General features: G+C 51.9%; 1 protein-coding gene across 1 annotated transcript in view; it reads left to right on the top strand.

Annotated features, from left to right (window-relative positions):
- CCM2 (CCM2 scaffold protein) overlaps positions 1-26,932 on the top strand; it is a 38,322-nt gene that overhangs the window by 9,992 nt on the left and 1,398 nt on the right. Inside the window, 8 exon segments of the mRNA XM_052809055.1 lie at positions 20,008-20,181; positions 20,423-20,506; positions 20,729-20,912; positions 22,201-22,337; positions 23,417-23,552; positions 24,063-24,120; positions 24,921-25,059; positions 25,561-25,699. Of these exon segments, the coding sequence (XP_052665015.1) occupies positions 20,008-20,181; positions 20,423-20,506; positions 20,729-20,912; positions 22,201-22,337; positions 23,417-23,552; positions 24,063-24,120; positions 24,921-25,059; positions 25,561-25,699 (1,051 nt within the window).

Genomic DNA, 26,932 nt, shown 5'->3' with positions numbered 1-26,932 from the left:
CAAAGGTCTTTGGGTCTCATTTACGTTCAGCCTGCAGAAGGTGCTAAAAATACAGCAGCAAATGCTGCTTTGTAGGAAGGTGCTCTGCTCCCTGGGGAGCAGTCTCCAGGACTGGCTCTCAGCTGGAGTTTGCTGTAAGCAAAGCTGTGGCTGGCCAAAACCTGGGAAGTTTTCCTTTGCCCCTTCTAGGTTTGGGTACCAATACTGCAATGGCAGCTACGGTTCACAGTCCCCAACTGCATTCGTACTTGCCTGAGGTCTTGTGTTCTAGTGCTGCTGCTGGCTTCTCTGATGGTATCTCCTGTTAATCATCTCTGGCTTGTGCCCTTACAGATGCCTGTAGCAGTTGTCCAACCTGACCCATGCAGGTATTTTCTAGCCAAAGTTAGGGTGGGAACAAGATGCTCTTGTGTAGCAGTAAGTATCCTGAGAGCTCTGTGTGACCAAGATATTAATGAAGCTTCATGAATATAGAGCAGAACAGGAGCAACTTTCTCCCCTGCCAATACACCTGGCAGGTGAGCGGGTTAATGTGTTTGAAACTTAACTCTGCATCCATTTGAGTTTGTAAGTCTCCCACTGTTAGAATCATAGAATGGTTTGGGTGGGAAGGGACTTTTAAAGGTCATCTAGTCCAATCCCCCCACCATGAGCAGGGACATCTTCAACTAGATCAGGTTGCTCAGAGCCCCGTCCAACCTGGCCTTGAATGTTTCCAGAGATGGGGCATCTGCCACCTCTCTGGGCAACCTGTGCCTGTGTTTCACCATCCTTATCATCAAAAATGTTGTCTTTATGTCTAATCTGAATCTACCCTTTTTTAGTTTAAAGCCATTACCCCTTGTCCTATCACTACAGGCCCTGCTAAAAAGTTTCTCCCCATCTTTCTTACAAGCCCCCTTTTGAGTACTGAAGGGCTGCAATAAGGTCTCCCCAGAGCCTTTTCTTCTCCAGACTGAACAACCCCAACTCTCTCGGCCTTTCCTTGCAGCAGAGGTGTTCCAGCCCTCTGATCATTAGGTTTTGGGTGACTGTTCCATTTTTCTTCTTTCCAGAGAAGCTTCATGATCCTCACCTCCAAGTCTGAGAATGTTACCTGGTTATTGCATGTCTCCATGCTGTGCTGTACCTGTGTCCAGAGCTGTACCTCCAGCGGCAAAGAACAAGCTTCTGACCGAGGAGGTAGATCACAGCAAGCAGCTTGGCACTGGCAGCTGTTAGGAGAGAGGCGATGACAGGCTGACAGCATTGCAAGATGTGCTGCGGACACGGTCCGTGCAGCTTGGCAAATCCCCTTGGCGAGTCTGGCAGAGCTTTGGAACCGCTCAACAGGGCGAGCCAGAAATGGGATTGAAATCGGGAGACTCAGATGAAGGAGAAGGAGCTTGAGGGCACTGGGGTGGTCTGGTTGCAGAGCTTGTGTACCCATTTCTGATGGGAGTTGAAAGGATGGGAGTCAGACACTCTGCACCTTGCTTTATAAACAGCTTATTTCTCCAGGCTGAAGAGTGTACAGCATGGGCCTGTCCTTTCCTGCTCTCCCCTCTGGGAACTGGGAGACTTGGTGCTGATGGGACCAGCCCAGACACCGGTGAAGGTCTCCACAGGCAGCATGGGGAGCCTGACATGGATTTTTAACTCGTTTCACGTTTTTGATCTCAAACTACAGCTGCTTCCTGCCTTAATCTTTATCTTGATGCTGTGCTTTTAAGACACCGAGATTTCCCCAGAGGCAAGGTAGGATAACCAAAGTTCACCGCATCAGCTCTATTGGTATTTCCAAGGGAAGATGAGCTTCTGTAAAATCACTGCAGCAGCACTGGCCATCCTGGTGTCACTGTCTTATGGTGCCTTAAAGGCAGGTAAAAGCAGAACTAGGGGATGAAATAAATGGGATTAATTATGCTTTGTAGCGTAAGGAGAGTTTGTGTGATTTCCTTAATGCAGCGCTCTGTTCTGGATGGCTGAACTGGGCAAAATGGGAGGTCTGGATCTGACCCATAGTGGGCTGGAGGCAGCTGCTGTCTCAGGTGGGTCAGCCTGTGTATTTACAGGGCAGTGTATTTACACTGTAAATAAAAAAAAAATCTGAAATAAATGAACTTTGGCAGGAAAGCAGTGAAAGGATTTATGGAAACTGATGAAACTGCCAAGCTAATTGCTAAATCCAGAGTATGCAGAGCACGAAGGTCAGAGCCTGGCTGACCTGCCTGTGGGCTGTGCATAACAAGAGCTTGTACTTCCCCCCTCTGCAACTGAATTCCCCTGAGCAGAAATACCAATGGTAAAAGGATTCCCAAATCGCTGGTTTCTTAAAGTCTTGGCAGAATTTTAAGTAAATAAATATTCTGGAGTGGTTGGCTCCTAACAGAGGAAATGTCAGGAGCCAGACTGAGCGGTGGTGAAATCGTAGGCTTTGAACTCTGCCCGTGGCCGGCTCAGGAGCTTGCTGTCTTACATGTGTGCCTGAAGTCGGGAAGCCTTGCCCCACCTGAACCATCAGCATCCTTCAGGTATCACCTCACCTTGGTCAGAGACAGCTGACTGATCCTGCTTCTCCGGAGGGGAACTACAACGGATGCAGTTGCAGGGAGTTTTTGGGGTCTGCTCTGGCTGCAGCTGAGCCAGGCAAAGGCTCTTGCCCTGGCTTCTCACCTCCACCTCCCGCCTTCCCATCCACCATCCTGTGTGGGTCCTCACCAAGTCTGTCAAGCTTTCTTTTAGCATAAAAACCTCTGAGTTTAGGTCTGTGCTGGCTTGCTTTGCTTCCTGACTTGGCTCTGGCCATTATATGTGCAGCTATGCCACTGTGTCAGAGCGGGGTGAACCCTGGAGGAAGGTGGGTTGGGGCAGTACCTTGCCTTGTCACCTACCCTCCAGAAATGCATGATCATGTCCCTGAGAGCTGTTGTCTTGCAGCGTGGCTTCTCTCTGCTTCATTTCACAACAGCTTTGGGAGTTTGTGCTAGCAGCACTTTCTACATCTGTGCTCACTGGATGGCTAAACCCATGTGGGGAGTGCACAGGAGCCCGGCCAGGCGAGGATGTAGGGAATATCTGGTAAGCCCACACAGATCTTGAAAAGAGAGATTAGAGACTTCTTGAAATGTCTCTGCAAATTTAGTTTGACTTGCATAAAATTCTGCTCTACTTCATCCTGTTTTACTGGCTTTGATACCATTCAGAAGAGAGACTTAAAAGCGGTGCTTTCCATAAAGTCCTTCAAATTCTCTGCTTAGTCTCGTCTGACTAGTGTGTGTCTGCAGACTTGGCCACCAGCATTTTAATAGGTTTCTCTTTGTCTCCTGCAGTACCTTTTTGTGTTTACCTAGCCAGAAGCATAATACCAAACCCTTCTAGTGTTGATGCAGTAAAAGTTCACCAAGCAGAATTTTCTTAACCAAAGCAAATATACTAAGCTCTAAAAACCAGCATAGAAAGTGCACTTCATGCTGCCGAGACGTGGACAGTAGGCGAAGTGAACTTCAGGGCTTTCCCTCTTTTGTTTTGTAACTTTGTTACGTTAGTGAAATAAAGTAATTTCTTTATTGAAAAGAGGAAATGGCCACCTTTCCTGGTTTAATTTGAGATGTGAAATCTCTTTTGAGAGCAGCTTGCACAAGAGGCAGGAAATGTGGAAAATCTCCGGAGCCTGGCTGAGCTAATGTGAAGAGCCGGTGGTGGTGGGATGCTGCTTTTGTGACCCACCATCCCAAGCAGCCCACGTCTAAAGAGCCGAAGGGCTGTGTTTCAGTGGGACCATTGGGTCGTGCCTGTCACTGCCTCTTCGGAGGAGGAGCAGGGCTTTGAGGACCTCAGCAGTGGGCTGGAAGGAGATGATCCACTCCATTCCCTTTCACACCAGGAGGGTAATTGCTGACCTGTTTCTCTCTGATGCTGCTGGCAGGGATTGAAGGGGCCCCACTGCTACACCAGATCTGGGGCTTTACTTTCCAAAGCACGCTTCCCACAGCCTCTCCTTAGAAGTGTTTTCCAGCTGCCGATTACTCACGTTGCTTTTGGGTGGGAACGTTTGGGGCTGCACATCCTTTTCTTGCAGGAACCAAGAGCCGAGGCCTCATTAGTGCTGTGCTAGGGCGATTAATTAGTAATGTCATCAGGGTATCTGCATAGCTCAGGGCTGCCTGCACAGACCAGGAGGGGCTTTAGGGTGACATGCGTTTGTACATGGCCTGGAGAGAGCCAAAGGCTGGTCTTCTGCTGAGATGTCATGAAGACCTGGGTACAGCAGTGGTGGGCTGGGGGAAGGAGACATGCGGCTGCTGGGGGTGAGACCCAGTGCTGGAAGGAAGGGGGTGTCTGGGGTGAGGGACACCAGCATGTAGGACATGCCAGGCAGCGGCTGCTGGTGGAGGTCAGGAGCTGAACACAGCTCAACAAATGTGGCTTGTGTTCCTCTATGAAATGTTACTACCATCAGAGACCCTGTTTTTAAGCCTCTGTGTGTGTTGGTAGGTCTGTAGCTCAGGAAGCGTGGTGTGCCAGGTGAGCGGAGCCCTAGACAGGAGGTGAAACAGGAGGGGGTTGAGGACTTGGTTGCAGTGCTGAGCTTTCAGCCTTGGAAGTCACCTGAGATGACTTGACCTGGTCTGGCAGCTTGGTGCTGCCCAAAGGGGAAGGTCTAATCCCTTTCCTTTCCCCACGCCGGGAGTGACAACACACTGGGCTGTTGGATATGGGTCTGGCAGGTGCATTTTTGTGGATCTTGCTGTTAAAGATGATGACGGAGCTGGTGAAGCCAGGAGCTTAAGTGATATGAGTGCGGTGTGTCAGCCAGAAGCTTTGTTTGGTAGAGAGGAACAAGCTCTGGGTGTTGCAGGAGATGTTGGAACAGCTGGGCTAGCATGGTGGCTATATGCCATATCTCTCTTAAAAATCAGTGCCTCTTTGAGAAGAGTCTGAGAAGTCATTAATCTTGTGATGTAGTGCCTTCAAATACTCTCAGGTTTGGCAGGGTGTTCCTCCCTGGGTGTTCTGGATAGCCTGGCTGTGCAGAAAGAGCTGGTACATATTAAGAGGACAAGGAAGAACTTAACCAGTAAAGGTTGGATTTGCCAAGTCCTCTTCAAAAATGCCACGAAGTCTTGGGCCTCTGGCATGAAAGAAAAAAGGCTGAGGTGTCTCCCTGTGGGTAAAAGCTTTTTGTTGTTTACTGCTGGAAAAAAATGCAACCTGTCTGAACCATGCTTGTTTCCATCCAAGTTAGACAAGCTGTCTGCCTCGGCTCTAATGGGAGTGCCTGGCTGTGTGGGTCCAGACAGGCTGCAAGCTGCTTTTTGGAAGAGCTTAATAAAGCTAGAGTTGCCCTTGAAGCTGGAATAGTGCTGGATTTAGGGGAGCAGCTCTGCCCTCGGGGAGCTGGGTGTTGCCTCAGGAGATGTGTCTTGCAGGACCTGCCTGGGGCTGGTGCTTGATTACAAGGGGGAAACCAGTGCCACTGCATCTTCAGCTGGCTTTGTTCATGGAAAACACTGACTAAGGGATCTTTGTGCACAGGGGGAGATTGGGTTTGGGAGGAGGTAGCTCTAGGGTGTCTTAAAATAGCTTTGGAAATCATCGTTGAGCTATGTGGACACAAATCCAAGTCACCCCATGCTAGACTCTTCTATTCTCTGTGCTGTAAATCATATGTGATTATCTCAGAGTGGTATTGGGTTTGGGGTGTGCTGAGGCTTTCCAGGGACACTGTGAATTCCCCGCTTCCTCAGTGGGACTAAAGGGACAGATAACGTGAGCAGTGATCTGGAGAACTTGTTCTTGAGTGGGCTGCCCAAAATATTGATCCTTGGAGAGCTTCTGCTGAAGATGTGCAGGTATTAACCCACCACCCTTTAGCTGCACAGCTTAGCACAGCAGAGAGCTGGTACATTGGGCACCTCTACGGGTTTCCCTGAGTAGCTCTGATGTGGAAAGACAGCTCCGGGATCTTCTCCCACAGCTGGCTCCCTGGCTGCTGGCAGCATCAGTCCACTGGCCTCTGTGCCTGGTACATGCCTGGATGAGCAGCCCGGCAAAGGCTGGCTTGCAGCATCCTTAGAGGTTTCTGACTGCAGAGTGGTCTTTTGCTGCATGGCTGTTGCGAGCCACCTTTTCTCTAAGGACTTGTGAAGGAGCTGGTGCCACTTTGCACCCTTTGATTTTATGGGAAGAGAAGGAGCAGATTACTTTGTGCCCCCAGCGCTACATGCAGTCTGTGTCCTGAGAAGGAAACGAAAGACTTGAAGGTGCATAAGCTGCAAACATGCATTCTTAATGCAGGGATTTTGGCTCCTTGGACTGGCGAAAATGAATAGCGACACATCCCAGAGAACATGCTAAAACAAACCAGACCTTGTTTCCTACTGCTAGAATCCTCCCCACATCCTTTATCTGACAGTCTAGACTAAAACCTGTTGGGCAGTTTATGTCTATGCCACATCAATGCAAAGGGTATTTCCCTGTGAAACGGTCCTCTCGGCAGCCAGTCGTAACTATGTGACTGCAGGTCTGGATGTTTCACCTTTCCTCCTTCAGTATGCAAAGAATGGGAATAATCTTCTGAAAGCTGGAACTAAGGTGGCTGTGCTGGAGGATGGGCCTCTGGCTTGGTTGGGCACGGGAGAGCTTAGACATTCCCATGGCTGCTGCTTCCTTCCCTTCTCCAGCTCCTAGGTCTTTGGGTTTGGAGTGGTCGGTGTTACCAAATGCTTGTTTTGTGCACTGCATCGAGGCTCAGCAGTCTTCTGATCACCTTAATCAAGAGTTGTGTGGCTTTTGCAGTCTGTGCAAGAATAAAGCCTTGTGTCAAATGCTCTTGAGCTTTGAGATAAGCAGGTGACCTGCTTTTAGATGCTGTGACATGAGTGTGCTTTGCCAGCGTAGCTCAGGACAGATCTTTGCAGGCTTTGTGTTGATGCGGATGCTGTTTGCAGCTGTACAACTTTGACTGTCCTGCCTGATAACATCAGTCCTGTGATCCTCATTCTCAAAGCTTTTTATCCTTGATGGTGGTGACATCTGCTGTCAGATGTCCTTCTTCCCATAAACCTCACTCTGGTGTTCACCTACGCTGCAGACTCTTTTAAGGCGAATCCGCCGCCTTGGCTGTCTGTGGAAGATGCCAAAAGGCTGCGCGCTCTGTTTTTAGGCCAAAAACTTCCTGGATGCTTTCCTCGGTGTATGTGGAACCAAAGCTATAGGCTTTACTGGGGTCTTAGGTGGCCTACAACTGGGAAGAGACCTCAAATGGAAAACACCAGTATGCCAGAGCTTAGCCTCATCTGTGGCTGCCTGGTGGTCGTGTCTGTGCCCTGCTGCCTGACCTCCCTGTGGTGGCCATCCACCTTCTGGGCCTGGAGTGTTGATCTCTTCTGCATGGGTGGCCTTTCACATCTGCTTCCAAGGCTTGACGAGGCAGTTGGGCTGGGAAATGTGGTCTTCCCCTCCTTAAAAATCATCCCAGCAGCTGGCGGGATCCTGGGAGCACCAGGAAGCAGGATGGCATGCGTGGTCTCAGGGGGGTGGTTGTACCGAAGCGTCGACTGATGCTGACAGATCTCTGCAAGCGTCGTCTACGTGGATGAAGGACCGTGAGTAACAGCACTGCTCTGGCCAGGCTTGCTGGGAAGGCCCACGGATCGCAAACCTGCGTGGTGCTCGTGGGAGCCGGGACGATGCCGGCGCTGAACGCGTGGAGGAGGAGCAGAGGCTCTTTGGGGAGGGACGCACCCAGCTCTGCCTAGGAGTGACCTGCGCGGGGCTGGGAGCTCAGGGGGTTCAGTTCCTTCGGCACCGTTTAATACACTAATTAAAATGGCTGCGTTACTCCTGGCTGCTTCCACAACCACGTTTGCTACATGGCTGCATGATTGGCTGGATTGGCACAACCAAGAGAGGTGCAGAAACGGTGGGAACTGGGAGAGACCTCCTGGAGCTGTTTCTGATGCTGGAAAACCTCGAGGCTTTGGGGGTGGACATATGGCAACCTCGTCTTTAGGGATTTGTTTGCATGAAGCTCCAATTTCAGCCAGACTGTAGGAGCTGGACTTAAGAGAGGACCCTGCAGGTTTGGTTTTGGACAGAAAAAAAGCTTAGAGATGTGAAGCCAATCTTTAAACTCAGAAAGGTGAGTGTTTAAATTGTTTAGTTCTGATACCTTGGATGGAAATGTGTCAGGCTAATCGGGGATCACTCCTCTGCACCTTACTTGTAAATAGGGTACTAGATCTAAAGGTTGACTTCTTGGCATAAATAAATGTTTATCTTGCAAGCAGCTGATGTTATTAATATTGAGTAGGAGGGGGCTTAATACATGAACTGAAGTAATCTAGTGTCCTGTGTTAAGGGCAGTATGTGCAGCTAAAAACTGGGGAAATAGGGAAAGGTCAACAGGGCAAGTGAGCTTCCTTCTTCCTCCTCACCTTGCTTTTCTGGACTCACCTGTGTGTAACTGGTACCCCTCTGGGAAAGGGGAGGACATTGCATCCCGAGGAATCAGCTGGAGCCAGGGAGGCTGGTAAGCTCATGTTTCCCTTTCCCAGCCAGCAATGCAAAATACAGTTCCATAAATTAAATGAATGGGCTTGCCTGTGACCAGGCAGCTCCAGCGCTTTCTCATGTTAAAATTCCACTTGGTTTCTGCACTCTGGCACCTTTTTGATCTCTGAATTTTGGCAGGACCCCCTGGAAACTGGAAAAACAGTAACTTTCCCTCCAAAGCATGCTCCTGGTGCTGATAAGGGTGCAAATAAACTGGTCTTACCACCTTTTTCCCCTGCAAATACCAGTAAAGGCTAAAGATGAAAGGCTTAGCTGGTACTGACACTGTGCCCTTGGAGACCCTCCTCTGGCTGGCTGTTTCTAGGTGCTCCTGGTACCAGCAGAAGTCTGTTTCCCACCGCTAAGACCCCTCGGTGTCAATGTGCATCAGAGGGGGAGAGGCAGCGAGGACGTGCTGGGCCTGGATCACCTGGGCAAGAGGGTATTGGTGTCTCCTCTCTTGTCCACAGGGCTTAAATTTAGGTTAGTCTACACAGTCCTGCAGACATGGATTCCTGAAATCAGGAAGGGAGGCAGCAAGAGATTAAATCAAGCCCGTGAGCTCTTATTTCATGAGATCCTGAGCTGCTCATAGTGCAACACAGAACAGCCTGAGCTAAAGCCTAGCTTAGGAAGTACTGCTTTTAGAGGAGAAGGATTTAGTTGGAGGCTGTATTGATGCCTTCCCCTCCCTCTTGCCGACGGAGCCGCTTGCTCCGAGGATCCTCCACAAACTGCTAAGCTGAGTCAGGGTGAGCCTCCGGCCTCTTGTTCCAGATGCATCAGCTCAGCCTGGCTCGGCTGCACACCCGGAGATGAAAGCTGTGGGTGGAGGGCTGAGCCGGGCCATAGGAATCTCTTCGGGAGGAGGAACAAGGCTCTGCTAAAAATAGCTGGGGAAAATTCCTTTCTTCTTGCTTTAGAGGAAAATCCTGTCAGGGAGGCTGGAGCCCAGCTTAACTGGCAAGGCGGTCTGAAACGTGAAAACACAGAGCTGAGCCTTGTTTTGGAAGTGGATTTTATGCAATGGTTGCCTTTAGCCTTGAGTTGCTGCGTTGTTTGTTTTGGTTTTTATTTTTTTTTTAAGACTGACTTGGGCACCAGCTCACTGTTTTTAGGAAAATTGTGTTTCAACATTACTTAGCACATTATTAAATCTTGTTTGAAGGAGTGGCTTTGAAGTCAAATACAGTGTTTCTTGTTGAAATATGGATTTTTTTTTTTTTATTTATTTCACTCTAATACCATCACTGTCAGCCTCACATCAGCCTGCTGGGAGCAGGGGAGGAGTGAGAGGTCCTGAGGCTAGCAGGGACCCCTTGTTCCTGGTGACCCTGTCTCTAATTCAGCCCAGTGGAGATGAAGCCAGGTCTTGTGGAGCTGTGTGAGGACCTGGAGCGGCTGTCCCACTGGAAAACTGCTGGGCAGGGTAGTAGGATCACCTCCAGAGGCTTCCCTACAAGCTGGTCAAAATGATGTCCAGGAAGATCCATGTGCTGGCTGGGTCTGAGGAAAGTGGTCGGGGTTAGAAGGGAGATAGATGACTAACATGGTGCAAACAGAGCTGGAGAACTGCCCGCAGGGTGGGGTGAGGAGGGACAGTGACCTCAACCAAAACCCTTCCTTCATGCCCTGGTGAGCACAAAGCTATTTTTACCTGGTGCTAAAACGCAAGAGTTGCATGTTGTCTGTTCTGCAGGCAAGGCTGCAAAAGGACTGTAGCCTCCTTTGAAGGAATTGAGCTTTATTCCTTGTCTCCTGACCCCCAGCACATAGGGTTGTGGTCTCAGATGTTCAGCTCCTCGGGGAAAGGAGGGGACACCGCTACAACTGCCCTTTCTGGTGATCAGCTTGCAGTAACATCTTGCACTGGAGAAGCCATGTGAAACTGAGATGCAATCCCATGCAAAGACGAGCATTGCTGGCTCTGCCAGTCCTAGGAACAGAGTTGTCTAAGCAGCCTCTTCAGCAAGACGTAGGAAGAGATGCAGGTCCCCAGGTGATCCTTTGCGTCCTCCTTGCTTAGATGTTCCTGGGGCTTCGGTATCCGATTCAGGCACAGACAGATCTCGCCCATGAGGAGGCTGAAGTCTGCAGCAGCAGTGGAGACTTTGCTGCCTGGATGACCCTCCTGAAGAGGGAACGTGCTCTGCTCACTCTGGAAATCATTGGAGGAACCTTCCATATGCTGTTTCTCACTCCACGTGCAATGCTGTGGCTAAGCACCGGGGCCGATGCAGATGAATTTTGAAACACTGTTCTGGCCAGCCTGCTGCTGATGGGGAGGCCATGGATGGGCTTTGAAGGCCTTTTTACTCCAGGGGCTGCGGATGGGCTACGAAGGTCTCTTACTCCAACAACCTCATCCTGGCAGGCATCGGCGAAGCTCCATGCGGTGAGACGAAACTGAGGACACTTTGCAGTGCCTGTGTGCCGTGTTTGGGTGCAGGCGTTGCAGGTCTGGCTTCAGTGTCCTCCCAGTGCCAAGGGAGAAGGGTCTGCAGCCGTGACCTTGCAGAGGGACAGGAGCTAGCGGAGGTCAGGAGGATGGGTGGCATCCAGCTCTGCAGTGGCTGCCCTCCTGCTCGCAGCCTTGGCAGCCTGCCTGCAGCTTTGGTCTTGATTAGTTTTTGACTCCATGCCTGACATCGTTATTCCAGAGCCCCCCTCTTAAATCCTTGCTGTAGCATTTTGCTAAAGCTGATAAAAAGCTGAAGCTGTTCTTAGCTCTCGGCTTCAAAAAGGAATCCCTTGAATATTGGTTTGATTTAACATTTTAGCATCCAGATATCTTCGTGGGGAGGAGAGCAGCTCTTCTACAGTGATGTCAGCGTGCCAAGTTCAGTGTTGAACCCGGAGCTGCCCTGTCTGGAGTTTCTCAAACCGAATGCCGACACACCCTCATCTTGCTGTGCCTCCTGTGTGAATAAGTCCCCCAATGCCAGTTTACCACTTTATCAAATGCTTCCCGTTGACAAAAATGGGAGGAAAGTGGAATAAAAGGGCTTTGGGAAGGTGTTGCCAGCTGGCATGCTGCGGTGTTGATGCTCTGAACCCAGCAGCAGGGTGAGGAGGAAGCAGCAAGGGGCATATAATGGGACCATGTCCCATGGGTGGTTTTCAGTCCAGATCCCACATGGAGCTTTGAGGGAGTTCCCAAGCCTGCTCTGTGGCTCCTGTGGAGTTGCTGACCTCTCCGTGTGCAGGGGTGGGGTCTGAATGATGAATTTGGGGTGGTGGGGACCTTCCTATCTTACTCAAAGCTGTTTTCCTACCGAGCATGCCAGCACCAAATAGTGTTCCTCAATGAAACTGCCTCTGCAAAATTAAATGTGGAGAGGGTCCTGCTCCTTAGGCAGCACTGAAATAACCTGGCATCCCTGCTTTGCAGCCGTGGCTGTTGGCAGTGGGCTGGGTGCTGCTGCTAGTCAAACAACTGGGAAGCTGCTTGGCTTTGGTGTATGCATTGCTGAGCCGCTTGCAGAGTGTGGATTTTGGCTTGTGCTTACATGTTTGCGTTGTAGAAGACAGTTGAGGGTGGCCTCCTGAGCGGCTCAGTCCTCTGTGTAGCAAGGGCAGGAGCAATCTCCTCCTTGACCATTCCCCTGCAAGTTCAAATACGTAGGTGGCTTCTTTGGGGAAGAGCTTGAGTGCTGGCCGAATCAAAATAAACCCAATTACAGGAACAGGATGATCTAGAACAGGTCACATCTACCTGAATACCTGTAGCTGCTCCTGGTACTTGGTTGAGTTTTCTTGCTTTGTTCTGGTCCAGGACCAGAGAAGATCTTGGTGGGCACCAAGGTGAGTGTGAGCCAGGAACATGTTCCTCCTGGCAGGGATGGCTACCAGGCTGCCTGGGAGCAGGAGGTGATCCCCTGGAGCACTGGGCTCCCAATACAAGAGGTGGGAATATACTGGAGTGAGTTCAGCAAGCGGTGAAGGGCCTGGAGCATCTCTCGTATGAAGAAAGGCTGAGAGAGCTGGAACTGTTCAGCGTGGAGCGGAGGAGGCTTGTGGGGATTTTATTAATGTAGATAAACCTCTCATAGGGGGAGAGAAGAAAAGAAGGAGGATCTGGGCTCTTCCCAGTGTCAGGGCAAGAGGCAACGGGCACAAACTGAAACACAGAGACTTGTATTCAAGCATAATAAACTTTCTTTAGTGTGAGGATTGTCAAACACTGGATGGGCTGCTCCAGAGGCCACAGGTTTTCCATCCTTGAAGATGCTCAAAGCCTGACTGGACGTGGTCCTGACCCCCTGCTTCCCACTGGTACTCTTGGCCAAGCCTTGCTGCCCCTAAACGTGTGGTGCTGCTGTACAGACCTGGCTGTTAAGGATGGAGGGATGGGGAAATCTAGCAGTTATGGGCCGTGGAAGGTCTGCAGCCTGTTCCTGAGGCAGCAGGGCATTTGCTGGGATTTAAAATGGGTTTTAAGCGGCTGCTGCTGTAATCCCAGCGCTGCCAGGTCAGGAGGAGAGCTGGCGTTTCATTGTCTGAGCGACTTTGTGTTGTGCTGAAGGGCTGGAGAGAGCACCCGAGTAATTCACCACCTGGATGGGGACCTGCCTCGGTCCGGCCAGAGCAAAACAAGGCTGTTACGGCTTTCTTCTGCCAACAGGCTGAGAAATAAGAAGTCATTTGGAAATAAACCGCTGCTCGGCATCAGGATGTACCTGTGGCAGTTTGGAGCTTGTGTTTATGCTGAGGTGGCGTGAAGGAATGGCAAATGTGAAGGTTGGTGTAAAACCAGGCTATTTTCTGCTTTCTGCGTGGGTCTCTCGGGGGCTGAGCCCTGAACCAGCCCCCGGTCCCGCTCGTGTTGCAGCGCTTCTCTGTGGGGCAAAGAAATATAAATAATAAACCCTTCTTGTGGCAGGGCTGTGGACTTGCAGCTTTACTTTGAGGTTACCGATTATGTACTCATCCCGTGTCTGGCTTTCCCAGGTCATAATTCACACACGCTCTTGTCACCCTCGGCTCACGGAGCGTGGTGACCAGTGCTGTGGAGCCTGGCCTGGGCTTAAGCCGTGCCCAGGCAAAGCCGAACCCACAGAGCCTGTGTTTCTGTGGCATTGCCATGCTGGAGGCTGGTTGGAGTTTATTTCTTAACAGCCAAGTCTTCTCTAAACGTGCTGAACTTGTTTTTTCTTGCTTGGTTTCACATTTTATTATTACAGGCACCTCCCATGACTTCTTGTCCTTCCACGCACGCCACTGTCGTCCTTTTCTTCATTTCCTCTGCTGGCAGTAAGCTGACCCAGAGTCCCTTTGGGCTTGGTTAATTATTTCACCCGCTGCTGTATCACGTGCTCCCTTTGTGCAGATACTTCCTCCGCTGAGCCCAGCCTTCGCATCGTCGGTACACTCAAGGTTGGCTTTCTGATCCACTCAGGAACGTAGCCTGGTCCTGGAGCGTTGCCAGCAGCTCTCTAGGAGAGTGCTCTGGCTTTACCCTAAGCGAGCATGCCTTGCGTCCCTTTAGGAACAGGATAAGTGGATTTGGGATGCAGGCTGTCCCTCGGGACACGTAGCATGCTGGCCAGCAGCAGCACTGGGGGACTGTTCAGAGATTGGGCTCCCTTAATCTCCATGCAGACGTGCTGGGGGAGAATTAGCCTTACAAATTTGCATTTGAGATAATCCACTCGAGGGGATTAAGAAGCTGTTTCTGGTGCTAAGGAGAGGGATGCTCTTTCTCCTTTGTGTTCAGCTCAAAGGGTTGAATGTATTTAAATGGGCTGGCCAAGACATCATTGATTTTTGGCTGGATACAAGCAGCTGGGCCCCCAGTAAAGTCCAAACTCCAGTGCCGGTGGCCAGCAAGCACTACACTAGAACCAGCTTCGTTCCCTGTGATATGTAGCCCCCGTGATGGGGAATTGCTCAGCCTCACGGAAGTGGGTTGACATCTTAATGTGAGTCCTGTCCTCCTGTATGCACTCATGGTCCTAGAGATGTGTTTTCCAGCATCTTCTGTAGCTTCTGAAGCATGGGAGAAGCTCCTGGCCTGCTCTGTGGTCTGGGATTGAGGTGATCAGGATTTAATTCCTGGCTCTGCCACCACCGCTGGTACATGGTGAAGGAAGAAGGGCTGCCAGATGGTCTTCAGCAGCAAATCCCCTCCCAGAAATTTTCCAACCCCTCCCCAGTGCTCCAGCCAGAGTAATAAGGATATAGATGAAGGGCAAACCCTCCCTTTTCCCAGAAATGGCTTTCTTGGGATTTCTGAAGCCAAGTGGGAGCTGGGGACAGGCTGTGCTGCTGGCTGGGGGTTGCAGAGGGTATGGGATGGGTGAGGAAACCCTGATGAAGTGGGTGCTGCTGATGATCCAGGGGACCCCAATTTTTTTCCCAGCAGCAAGGGGAAGGTGCACATCGTCGGTCATCTTACCTCTAATGGGACTGCGGACTGCTGTGCTTATGCCACAAGAGCCCCAGTCTTGCCGTCTGAGGGTGGGGGCTGCTTATTTGGGGCACCAAATAAAGTGGTTTTTGAAGTCTCTGTGTCGTGAGATGCTGGGGGACTGCAGAGAGCTGCAGGCGCTTTACTGGGGTATTAATGAGGTTGCATACTCTGTTGATTTAACTCCTCATGCCCCCAGTCACCTCGAGAGCTTTTGAGGGGAGGAGGGCATAGAGCCTCCTGCTTGAACAGTGTCTTGAAGGTTTGTTGATGGGTCAGGCTATCTTCCCTGAGATTAGTACTGGCTTAACAACCGCCCCTGGCCTGTCCTGCACCCAGGGCTCTCTGCGGAGCAGGACAGCACCAGGTTCTGCTGCTGCGAGCAGTGCCAGCCCTTGCAGGGAGCTGCCTCTGCCATCTCAGCCTCACACCTCACCGGTGGCTGGTCCCCAGTGACTGAGAGGTGAATAGTTGCAGACAAGTCCTAACGTAGCTGGTAGGGTTGGTGAAACCCCCGTTATATGTTTTATTGGCCTCAGACAGGAGAAGCGGCATCAGAGGGATGAATCACGCTGACACAGATGCAAGCTTGGGATGTTGAGGGTTCTCTGGACTGTGCCATGTCTCTCTTTCTCTCCTGGCTGTGTCCAGCCTAGGCTGGGGGGCTGTGTCCAGGCTAAGTCTGGTCTCCTGGGCTTTTTCCTGAAGGTTTGTCCTATTTCCATTGAATTTGCAGCCCCTGGAGCAGCAGCAGCAGGTGGCTTGGCCAAGGGGACCTCTTCCACCTGGGCCACCAAATCCGAGGAAGGGCTGGCCGTGGCCAGGAGTGTCCCCGGAGCCTGGTGGCAGCCGGTCCCTGGCACTCGCCAGAGCTGTGTGCCTTGGCAGGTTTTTGGGGGGTGCTGGTGGGGCACGTTCCACCCCAGTGTTCCTTGTTCCTCGTTCAAATGTATGCGAACGTACATCGGATGAGCTGGGTCTCCCTAAAAAATCTGACCAAAGCCATCTGCTCTTCTTTATAGAGCCCCCTCCCCTGCCTCATGGCATGCCTTTCCCTGTCAGTGTGGCCTGGTGGGCTAAACCCAGCTGTGAGATGCTCTCTCTCAATTAGTCAAGTCTTAAATGCCTCACTAAGTAGATGAAATGACTGTTTCCCTCCTGAATTTCGGAGCCATTAACAGCAGGAGGCCCTGAGGAGTGACGACGTTGCCCCGTCCTCTGCTGGGAGCTGCAGCTCTCCATGAAATGCCCAGTCCTGGCTGGCACAAGGTGTTCACGTATCCCTTCCCTGCCTCTTCTCCTGACTTCAAGATGTAAATGCTTTTTGAGAAGCAAACCGTGTGGGAATGAGCTCCTGGCAGCTCTTGCCTGCGCTGTGCTGCCAGTACCTGGCCAATTCCCCGCCGTGGGGATGGACCCATCCTTTCCAAACAAGCTGAGTTGTTTCGGCTGAGCCCCGCTCCCCATCCCAGTGGCTTTTACAGTGGATTCCTAAGCTGTTCTGCTGCAGGAGATGTCTCCAGACTGGAGAGACCTGCAGGGAGGTGGGCTGGGAAATCACCTTTAGGGATTGCAATAGTGGGCAAGGAGGGGGTCGGGGGAGAAGAAAACAAGTTTTTATTTTATGAGTTTTAAAGAGAAATGGGATCCTTCTCTCCCCAGACCTACTAACTAGGCAGCGTGCCAGAGGGGTTCACTTGCATCCCAAGGTGGGAATCTGCTCGGTGCAAGTGCCGAGGGGCCGAGGGTGGCTGGCAGCCTGGCAGGTCTTCGGGTGCCTCTTCTCCAGCTGACTTTCTTGCATCTGCTTAATGGGTGGATTTCGTTGGGGAAATTACCACCTTTGCCTTTTTAATTTGATTCTCCATCTGTGAAATTAGCAACTTGTTTTCATTAATCCTCTGAGCCTGACTCTTGGGCTCACGTTTGAGCCCAGCAAGGCTCACTTGAACACTTTGCGCTCTCCCAAAGTGCCTCCTGGGAGGCCTTGGCTCAGGCAGGGAGCTCTTAACCTCGTTTCCAAGCTTTGCTTTTCAAATGCGAAACTTAAGGACTCAAAATATGGGCCCCGAAAAAGCTTTACAGCCCTTGGTCTCCATAGATGCTGGAGAACAAAATAGCTCTGAAACTCGGAGGAGAAACCAGGGTTAAAAAGTCTTGTGGGCTGGCGATATTTCCATCCTGGGTGCAGCCGGGTGCGAGTCCAGGCTGTAGCAGCAAAGGCTGCTGGGGAGTTTCCAGGGCTTTAGGGTACAGGAGTTGGGATGGCATGGCTGGGAGCTGGGAATGGGATCGAGCTTTGCAAAATGGGCTTCTGCGCCTCATCTCGCCTTGCACCCGGCCCCGTTGCTGCCAAACCTTGCTGGTTCTTAATCAACAACTTTATTTTGTCGCTGTTGCTGCGTGTAACAGAAGGAAACTGTGGTTATTGCACTTCCTGGCCACGAGCCGGCAGGCGAATGAAAGCTCACGGGTTTGCCAGCCCTTCGGCATGGGCCGTGAGCTTCGGAAGCCCCCGAGACGAGGATAGCAGCTTCTCTCCCCCCGGGAGGTGCTTTTGGTGAGCCACCAAAGACTCTGCGCCGGCACGGTTTGGTTCTGCTGTCTGTAGCTGGGTACTTCGATGGAGAACGAGGTAGGTGCCGGTTTTATATCGGCTCCCAGAAATGCAGAAGCTGTTGTTCCACATTGCGTCATGCCGGGTGACGCCTCTGCTTTGGACGCTCTCCTTCAAGGAGAGCCTGTGGCTCTCCCACGGGTCTCGGGGGTGCAGGATGGTGGGGAATGATGGTCCCGTCGCAGCATCCTCCCAGCTCTACGGAGGCTGCCTGCATCCCCGAGGGAAAAGCGAGAGTTTCTTCTGGTTTGCTCTGTACGGATTGGGCCAGATCTGGCAGCCTTGGCACAGAGAGGTGAACTGAGCTGGAGCCACTGGACTCCGGCTGGTGGAGGGGGAAGCATCTGGGGGACTGTTGTGGTACAGCCCTGACCCCGGCGGCAGATTTCTGCACCTCTCTGCTTTTGATTCTGAAAAGATGTTGGTGGAACGAGATCTTTACGCACCGGCAGCCAAGGTTTGAGGTCGGACACCCTCGTAGTTGGGGCGGCAGAGCCGAAGTCGAGCCCCATGCTCCGGTCTTGGCAAACAGACCTGTTGCATTCAGGATTTTCTTCTTTCTGGAGCCTGGAACAGTCCCAGCCCCTCGGCAGGAGCCAGCTGGGTTGCACAGCGCAGGGTGATGCTCCATTTCGGGAGCCCAGCTGAAGGGAAGGATGCTGTCCCTAAAATCTGCAGTGCTTGGCGGTGCTGGTCCTGCTGCTGTAAAGGCAGAGCTGTTTCACGAGGCCAGCATTGTGTAGCTGTGTTTTCTGTCCCTTTTGTCCTATAAACTCTCTCTATTTTTATCTCCCTGGTCCAAGGGATGTTTTTCAGGGCCGGGCTGTCCCCAACGTCCTTGTGGTGCCTGGCTCGCTCTGGGAGCTTCTAAATACTATCCAACCAGGAGCTTTTCCATCCCACTTTCCCATCCTGGTATGACAGTTTCAAATTCTTTTGGTCTGGCTTTGATCTCTCTTGTTCCTGTAGATCTTTCATGCTTGTCTGCATTTAAAAAAGCAATGAGAGAGGCTGAAGCTGGCCTGATGGGAGCAGGTCCCACGCATGCATCTGAACACGGTGCATCAGCTGCTGTGCGGGGAGGGACACTGCTGGGCGTAGGTGACGTGGTGATGGCACTCCCCCACCAAATATGTCCTATGGCAAGGCTCAAGCAGTTTAGGTTAAGGGTCTGCGGCAGTTCTTGACGGTGTTTTCCAAGGCAAGGTCCTGTGGTGGACGGCAGCAAGAGATGAGCTGAATTTGCTGGAGGCTGCTGCTCTTTGAGCTTGCAAAGTACTCCACACTTTTCTGAGCAGGAGCAGTTGGTTTATATTTAATTAATTTGCCTTTCGAAGTATCTTTTCTGCCTCTGCAGATAGTACAGTCCTTTTTCTTGCCCATGAGAATCAGGAAAGCCAAAGTGTGGTTGCCCTGAGGGGTGGGAAGCAGGGAGCATCACTGCCGTGGGACGGGGCAGCTGGAGCCGAGCTGCATGGCCAGGCAGCCAGCGAGGCCACCAAGGAGCTCTGTCTTTCCCCTCCGGACTGGCATTTAACACAGCTGTGAATCCTGAGCATTGGATCTCCCCACTTCAAAACATCCATTTGAGCTGCTAAACTTGGAATTGGAGAAGTTTGTGCACAGTCCCGGTCATTTAGCGGTCAGGCAGGCTGGTGTGGAGCTTGGTGAGGATCTACCACAGGTCGGCTCTGCTGCGACGGCCCCTGGGTGCGCAGCGTTCCCGGGCTGTCCACCCGTGCCGTGGTAGACGGACGGTGGTGATGCTCCCTCTATAGCTGGGAGCCCGTGCGTGCACGCTGCCGCCGGCCGGACTCGTGTTGGCTCCGATATTTTTCCAAACCCAGCACTCAATGGTTTGGGAACCACAAAGACCTATTTTTCGCAGGGGAGGCCGTCTCTTGGGTCGTGTACTCGCGTTTGTGGGTCTCCCCGGAGACCTCAGACCAGTTTGCAGCATCTCTGCCTTTTCCTTTTGCAATCCTTCATTGAATTGCTCAGGGCAAATGCTTGGGTGAAATACAAAATTGCACTGAGGCGAGGAGGAAGCTTGCCCGTTTTGCGTGTGGCCATGGCTTGCTCACTGTTACAGCTCTTAATCTGAATACATATTTGTATTTGTTCTTAACTAAATGGTTGGACATCATGACTTTGGGGGAAAAATCCTGTTTTGGTAAAAGGGTGCTTATCAGCACTTGCGTTCGTGCAACATGTTGCGGAAAGGGGTTTTCAGTGAAAGATCACGTACTTGTGGATTCGTAGCTCTAAAACCCACCTGTCCGTGGGGTGGTTGGGGCTGGTAAAACCAGGCTGTGAGTATAGATGTATGGGCTGGAGAAGCGCTGGGCGGTGGGTGCTGCTGGTTCCACCCCCCATTTCGGTGCAGAAACTCCCTCTCTCGCCCTTAAACCCAATGCCCCGGCATTTCCCTTTCTCTCCGCAGCCTGGAATAGTGTCTCCTTTCAAACGAGTCTTCCTGAAGGGCGAAAAAGGTCGGGATAAAAAAGCCCAGGAGAAGGTTACAGAGAGACGGCCTCTGCATACAGTGGTGGTGTCCCTGCCTGACCGCGTCGAACCAGACGTGCTGCTGAATGACTACATCGAGAAAGAAGTGAAGGTAGTATCTGCCTGGCTGGGGCTGGGGCTTATATATAGTATATATAGTATATATAGCATTAAGATAACTTAAAGGCATGAGAGATCTTCTATACACAAGTGCATTTAGCAGCTTCTAAATAGGGCTTGGGGCACCAGCCCTTTGCTCTATGTTGATGGTGTCTTTCTTGCAGTAGCTGGCATGTTCAGGGGCGTGCTTAGCGAGTATGTGCAGTGGTAACGGTTTGATTCTTCTTTTCCAGTATTTAGGTCAACTCACATCCATCCCAGGGTACCTGAATCCCTCCAGCCGCACAGAAATCTTGCATTTGATCGATAATGCAAAGGTGAGCGCTCAGCCTGTTGAATGACCTGCTCTGCGTAGTCTCTATCTAACATGCAGCATGGGGAAAAATAAAAAAAAGGCTCGCAGAGCTTCCTCAGGGCTGGGTCCTGGTCTAAGTGGTATCCTCCATCCTGGTGTTACAAACATGGGAGGGACGCCCGTTACCAGAGCGTTACCAAAGGGGAAACAGTTCAGCAAATCAATGTAAATATGTTTATTTTAGAGAGCACACCAGCTCCCGGGGCAGCTGACCCAAGAACATGATGCTGTCATTAGTCTCTCTGCCTACAACATCAAGCTGGTGTGGCGGGATGGAGAAGATCTCATCCTCAGGGTCCCCATCCATGACATCGCGTCCGTTTCCTACATCCGAGATGACTCCTCTCACTTGGTTGTGCTGAAAACAGGTAGGTTGTGGCAAGCACGGGCAGGCTGTAGCCTTGTGTGTTGGGGTTGCCGTGTGTTTTGGGGTTGTGGGGCAGAGCCCCACAGCAGCCAGCATTGCTCTTGTGTAGAACGGCAGCTGGCCTGACCAGAAACAGGACAAAGGCGATGCTGGGTGAGAACAGACCAAGATGAACAGTGTCCTTCACAGAATCATAGAATGATGGAATGGTTTGGGTTGGAAGGGACCTTTAAAGGTCATCTAGTCCAACCCCCCTGCAGGGAGCAGGGACATCTTCAACTAGATAGGTTGCTCAGAGCCCCATCCAACCTGGCCTTGAATGTTTCCAGGGATGGGGCGTCTGCCACCTCTCTGGGCAACCTGTGCCAGGGTTTCACCACCCTCAGTGGAAACAATTTTTTCCTTTTATCTAAGCTCCTGCCTTGAGTTGTTTCAGTCCATCCTTTTCTAGCGGGGGTGGAGGAAGGACTGGGGGTACGCATGTCTCCTGAGGGTGCTGTGACTCGCAGAAGGGCGAGCACACTGGGGGAGATGAAGGATGTTGGAGCTGGGCTGGGTTGTATCTGGAGATGAAGTGCAAGCTCACATACAGCTTAGAAATTCCTCCTGTAGCCTGTCCTCTGGCAACTGCCAGAGGTGTGTGTCGGACCTGCCCTGCTCTTCGCAACCCTTGTGCAGGTTGCTGGGAGGATTTCATCGTGATGTTGCATGTCTAAATGCCTGTGTGGAATAACCGGGATGATAGGCATCACTTCTGACACACCTCACTTCTTGTAATACCTGCGGAGGGCCTTGAATCCGTCCCCAGCAGCTCTGCGTGTGTCAGACCTGCCTGGTTTTGGGCTGGAGTGTTTGGGGAACACTGAGCTACTTAGAAGATGTAATGACAGAGACTTATCGGATTATAAACCCCGTGACAGTAAAGGACAGTCTATAGAATAAATGAGTAAGTGACTTAGAAGGCTGTAATTCTGCTGGTGGATTTCTGAGGCTGGCTAAGCCATGGAAATGAAGCTGGTGATTTACAGAGTTGTCAGAAACCAGCTCTAAATTTTAGGCTTCTCATTCAAAGACTTTGGCCCTGTGCAGTGTTCAGGTGGAGTTCCCGGGCTCCCAAGATCTCCCTCTTCCAGGGCATTTTCTCCTGCCTGTGGAATCCTCTGCTCTCCTGCTTTGGGGGCTTTGCTGTCCCCGCAGGCAGCCTGCTCGGATGACAGCTCACTGTGTGAGGACTCCTTGCTGTTCTCTCCCTGCCTCGACCTTTCCATTATGACTTCTCTCTTTCTCAGCTCAGGACCCCGGGATCTCCCCAAGCCAGAGTCTCTGTGCCGAGAGCTCCAAAGCGCTTACTTCGGGCTCGCTGTCTGAGAGCGGGGTGGTTCCCGTTGAAGCTTGTTGCTTGGTGGTCCTGGCTACGGAGAACAAAGTAAGACTCAAAACACTCGATTAAAACTCTGTCCCACGTTGGGGTTACCTCCAGAGTGACTCTCTCATTGCAGTGCCACAGGGACTGGGATTGCTGGGAGGTTTTCTGGCTCTTAGACCAGGGTGGCCTCATCCTGCTCTCACCAAGTGTCCCCTCTGTTACGTGACCAGGCGCTTACCTGGCTGTACATTGTGTGACACACATAGGCCTGGTTTTAAGACTGCAGGGTGTGGGTTGGGCTTTGCTGGTGCACAAGGTGCTACCTGGAGGAGGAAACCTGGTTCCTGCTCCAGGCCCGGGACCTAGTTCGGACACGAGAGGGTATGAGAAGATGGTTTTCCCTTGGCGGTGGTGCCTGCTGCCCAGGGCTTTCTCTAGCAGCAGGAAATCTGTGAAGACAACTGAATCTCTCCCACAATAGGATTTTGCTAACTGGGGCATTTTCCTGATGCTGACCTGGAAATTTGTTTCATCTAGTATCAGGATCCAGAGATTCTGATCTCAGCCTGTGTGCTCCTACTTCTACAGCAGGAACCCTTTGCCTTCAGGGTGGAGTTTTGCTCGCCTTGTTTTCAGCTCTCTGGGGTGCCTGCACCTATTTGGGATGTAGGTTATGTAGCCAAAATCCCAGAGAGCTGAACTGAGGAGTAGGACAGAGCATCAACACAAAATCTGGGTGCTAATTAATAGCTGTGAGTTGACGATGGAGCATCCGATCTCCTATTGCCTAGTCTGGCCGGTTGAAAAGGGCTGGGATGCTTCTGTGGCAGTATGAGAGGGTGATGAGGGGTGATTTGTCTCAGGAGTTTGTCTCCTCTAGCACCCAGGAAAACCCTGTGGGACAGCAGGAGGTAGCTAACGAGTTACAAGGTTTGTCACCTCCAGCCCTGGAGACCCTGTGGGTCGAGCAGTGTCCGGGATCTTGGATGAGTGGGTTCCCTGTCCTCGCTGGGAGGACGACACCCTTACAAATACAGCACACCGATGTCCTGCGTGGCATGCCCCACGTAGGGAGCCAAAGAGAAAGGCCACCGCAGTATCTTCTGCCTCACACCAGCCCTTCTTTGCTCCCTCCCCAGGTGACTGCCGAGGAGCTGTGCTTGCTTCTCAGCCAAGTCTTCCAGATTGTTTACACTGAGTCCACGATAGACTTCTTGGACAGAGCAATATTTGATGGGGCGTCCACGCCGACACGGCACATGTCCTTACACAGCGGTAAGTCCGTGCTCTCCCCGTTCGCTTGTTTCTTACCTGGCCTGTCTAAGGGTCTCTCCCCATCTTCACCAATATCCATCACGTCTCTTCTGCCACCCTCTGAGGTCAGAGCCAGCCTGGTGGCTTCCCTCCTACAGGGTATTGAAAAAAACCCCTCCTCTGTTTTAATTGTGTGTGAGTTCGACAGGCACAAGGGCTGTCTCCTGCCTGCAGGTGTTTCCCCAGCTGGGCTATGGGACATCAGCCACCGTCCTTGTCCCCCATACCCTTTGCCTCTCTATTCATGTTGGACGGAGGCACTTAATAAAACAATCCCTTTGTGGTTCTGCATCTCTGCTGAGTCTCTATCCAGTCCTGACACAGCACAATCTTGGCCCCAGCCCCGCCTGCCTCTCATCTTCCAGCTCTGAAAGCCGAGTCGGAAATCAGTGTGTTTGTGTAGGTCATGGGCTGGGAAAAACACCGGATTTCTGCCTCTCAAACTCCACGTCTTGAACGTTTTCCTTGCAGATGACTCTTCTACAAAAGTGGATGTTAAGGAATCTTACGAAACGGAAGCAAGCACTTTGTAAGTTAAACGTGGTACGCTGAGCTCGCTCGGCCCTCGGGCTTATTAGTGCAGCCTCGCTGCCGGGTTTAAAGCTCCCAAAGCAGGAACTGCTGTGGTCTGCACATTGAAAAGCTTCTGCTCAGTCTGGCTGAAACATTGGGTGATGTTTTTACTGTCCGTGTGCGGTGCCGTGGTCCCTGCCTCCGCAGCATCCATGGCTGGATTGTTCTGCTGCTGCAGGTTTCCAGAGACGGTCACGTACACAATGTATGTGCAGTCCCATGCATCAGCAAAGTGGGGACATGATGCTTGCCTGGCTGCTTTGCCTTGGTGAAGTCCAGCTGGAGTTGGGAGAAAAGGTTTTCCCCAAACCCTTTTATTTTGGAAACTTTTTCCCTCCTGAATCGGTGACCGCTGAAAACGTTGATAGCGTTTGTGGGCTGAAAACCTGACATGCAAATCAGTTGTTTAAAATTGACTGATGCTATTTGGAAGTTTCACATTTAATGCCACAATAAGGTAGTTTGAGACTTTTCCCCACACTGTTGCAAAACGAGAAAGCAGTTGGAGGGGATATTTGCCCATGTAGGGCTTTGTTTTCGGCAGGTCACCAAACCAATATAGTTAAAGTCCTCTGTGCTGGGTGGGAGCCTTCAGATGCCCTCGGCAGCTGAAGGCTGCCAGCCTCATTGCAGAGGGAACGCGTCTCCACGTGCCTCTCCGCTCTTCCAGGCTCTCCTGTGCTGCGGCTGCCAGCGACGGTGATGCAGGAGGTGCCTGAGGAGCTCTGGAGGACTCACAATCTGTTTGCATTTCAGTTCCTTTCCAGAAACCTTGGATGCAGGTGACAACTCCCCCTCTTCCTTCTCCACACAACAGTCTCCACACATTAAGACAGTCAGTGAGAGCGAGCTGAGCACCACGGCGACAGAGCTGCTCCAGGACTATATGATGACGGTAGGGTGTCCTTGGCTTGCAGGGCAGGGTGGAGGGGTTTTCTTCCCTTTAGGGTACTCTTGGAATTCGGGTTCATTGCCTCGGCGTGTAGAACGTGAGCCCACGCTGGTGTAGGAATGTCTCATCCTCCTCCTTTTCATACAGGTTGTGCTTGGAGGCCTCGTGGGACCTGAGCGTGGGCTCACATCCTTCTGCAGCAGCATCCCCACCCCCTTGTCCCCTCTCACCATGTAAAGGCATGTCACACCATCCGCGGCGCGCCAGGTCCATCACTTTGCGTGTCACAGTCCCTGTGTACGCTCACAGCTTGTCCCTGTTTGAAAGCTGCCAGCTCAGTAGTGGGTTGCAGCAGCCTGTCCTGCTTTTCCATCAGGGTGAGCTGGTTCATTACTGCAGCTCTTGTCAAATAGCAATAAATCCGGTAAATGCTGTTCCCAGGCTTCCCATCATCTCTTCCTAAAAAAAAATCAGTGACGTTTGTGGTGTGCTTCTCTTCCGCAGCTCCGAACGAAACTCTCTTCCCAAGAGATCCAGCAGTTCGCAATGCTCCTGCACGAGTATCGCAATGGGGCTTCGATCCACGAATTCTGCATCAACTTGAAGCAGCTCTACGGGGACAGCAGAAAGTTTCTGCTCTTAGGTGAGTGTCAGCTGCCAGGGATTCATCGTGGAGGGTGAGAGCCGGTGTCGGTCTGCTCCCAAGCCCTTGTGATGTGTCTGGTACCGATCGCTGATGCACGGACCTTCCCCGTGGGCAGTCTGATGGGATGCAAAGCGGTAGAGAGGTGGGCGTGGATGGCACAAGGATTCCTTGGGGTGTCACCAAGCAAGGAGCAACATCTCAATCCATCTCTCCTTGGAGATGCTTGTTTCCTGAGGGCAGCTGGGTCCATCTAACACAGACCCCTGGTCTCAGAGGCTTGAGTCACCCTTCCAGATGCTGACCTCTCCTTCTGACTGCAGAGGGAGCCTGGGTACCTCCTCCAGACCGAACACCAGGTATTTCTGTGCCTGCTGGTAGCAAGAAAGAGGGTTCTGGTCCTTGGCCAGCCGTGCAGTGCCCGACACCAGGCGATTCTGGTGTTGGATGTGCCGTTCATCTGGGCGTACTGAACCTGCATTCCTTGGAGAGGAATTTCACGGTCCTGGGCGGAAGGTGTGCACCCTGGCAGGGGAACAGGACCCTTTCGTTCCCCTTCGTTAAAAGGAGGCTGAGAGCCTCCGGGGCTCTTGCAAGTCCTTCCTCCTCAAACTCTCTACTTTGATTTTGGCTTTAATAAGCTGAAAGAGCATCAGTAACAAGAGCCCATGGCTTGGGGCAGGAGGACGTGGGCCTGACCTGATGTCTGCACTGGCCCTGGGGCAGGCAGGTTCTCAGCTGGGCACTCAGCCAGTGCTGGGGGGGCTTTCAAACAGCGCAGGGACCAAAACGGAGATGCCCATTGTTGCTGAAAAGCAATGCCTTGGTTTTTCACCCTCTTACAAAAGCAGATCTGCTGAAAGCGCTGGGGGTTGCTCACCGGAGTCAGCGTGCCGCAGGGAGAGGGGCAGCTCTCTGCGAGTTCTCGCGCCAGCCGGCTTCTCTTTCCTTTGTCCTGGGGATCCAGCAGGGCAGCCGGGCGCCTCCGCCAGCACAAAGGCATTTTCTTTCAGTGGTGCGCACGCAACCGACTTGCTTTTAACGTTTGCCGGGTACCAAAGCTGGCACAAAGGCAAGGTCGCTGTGCTGGGAGGCTGACTTTATATTGGCTGCATGTCACCGAAAAGCAAATCCAACTTGCTTTTCCCAGCCTGGGTGGTCACACCTGCAGCTGGAGCAGGATGGGGCCCATCAGGAAAAGCCATTTAGGTAGCCTTAACTTAAACACTTGCT

This window comes from Harpia harpyja, chromosome 1 (assembly GCF_026419915.1).
Source record: "Harpia harpyja isolate bHarHar1 chromosome 1, bHarHar1 primary haplotype, whole genome shotgun sequence".
In the NCBI taxonomy this organism is placed as follows: domain Eukaryota; kingdom Metazoa; phylum Chordata; class Aves; order Accipitriformes; family Accipitridae; genus Harpia; species Harpia harpyja.
Note: the sequence above shows the minus strand (reverse complement) of the source record. Positions and strands in the feature narration are given on the sequence as shown.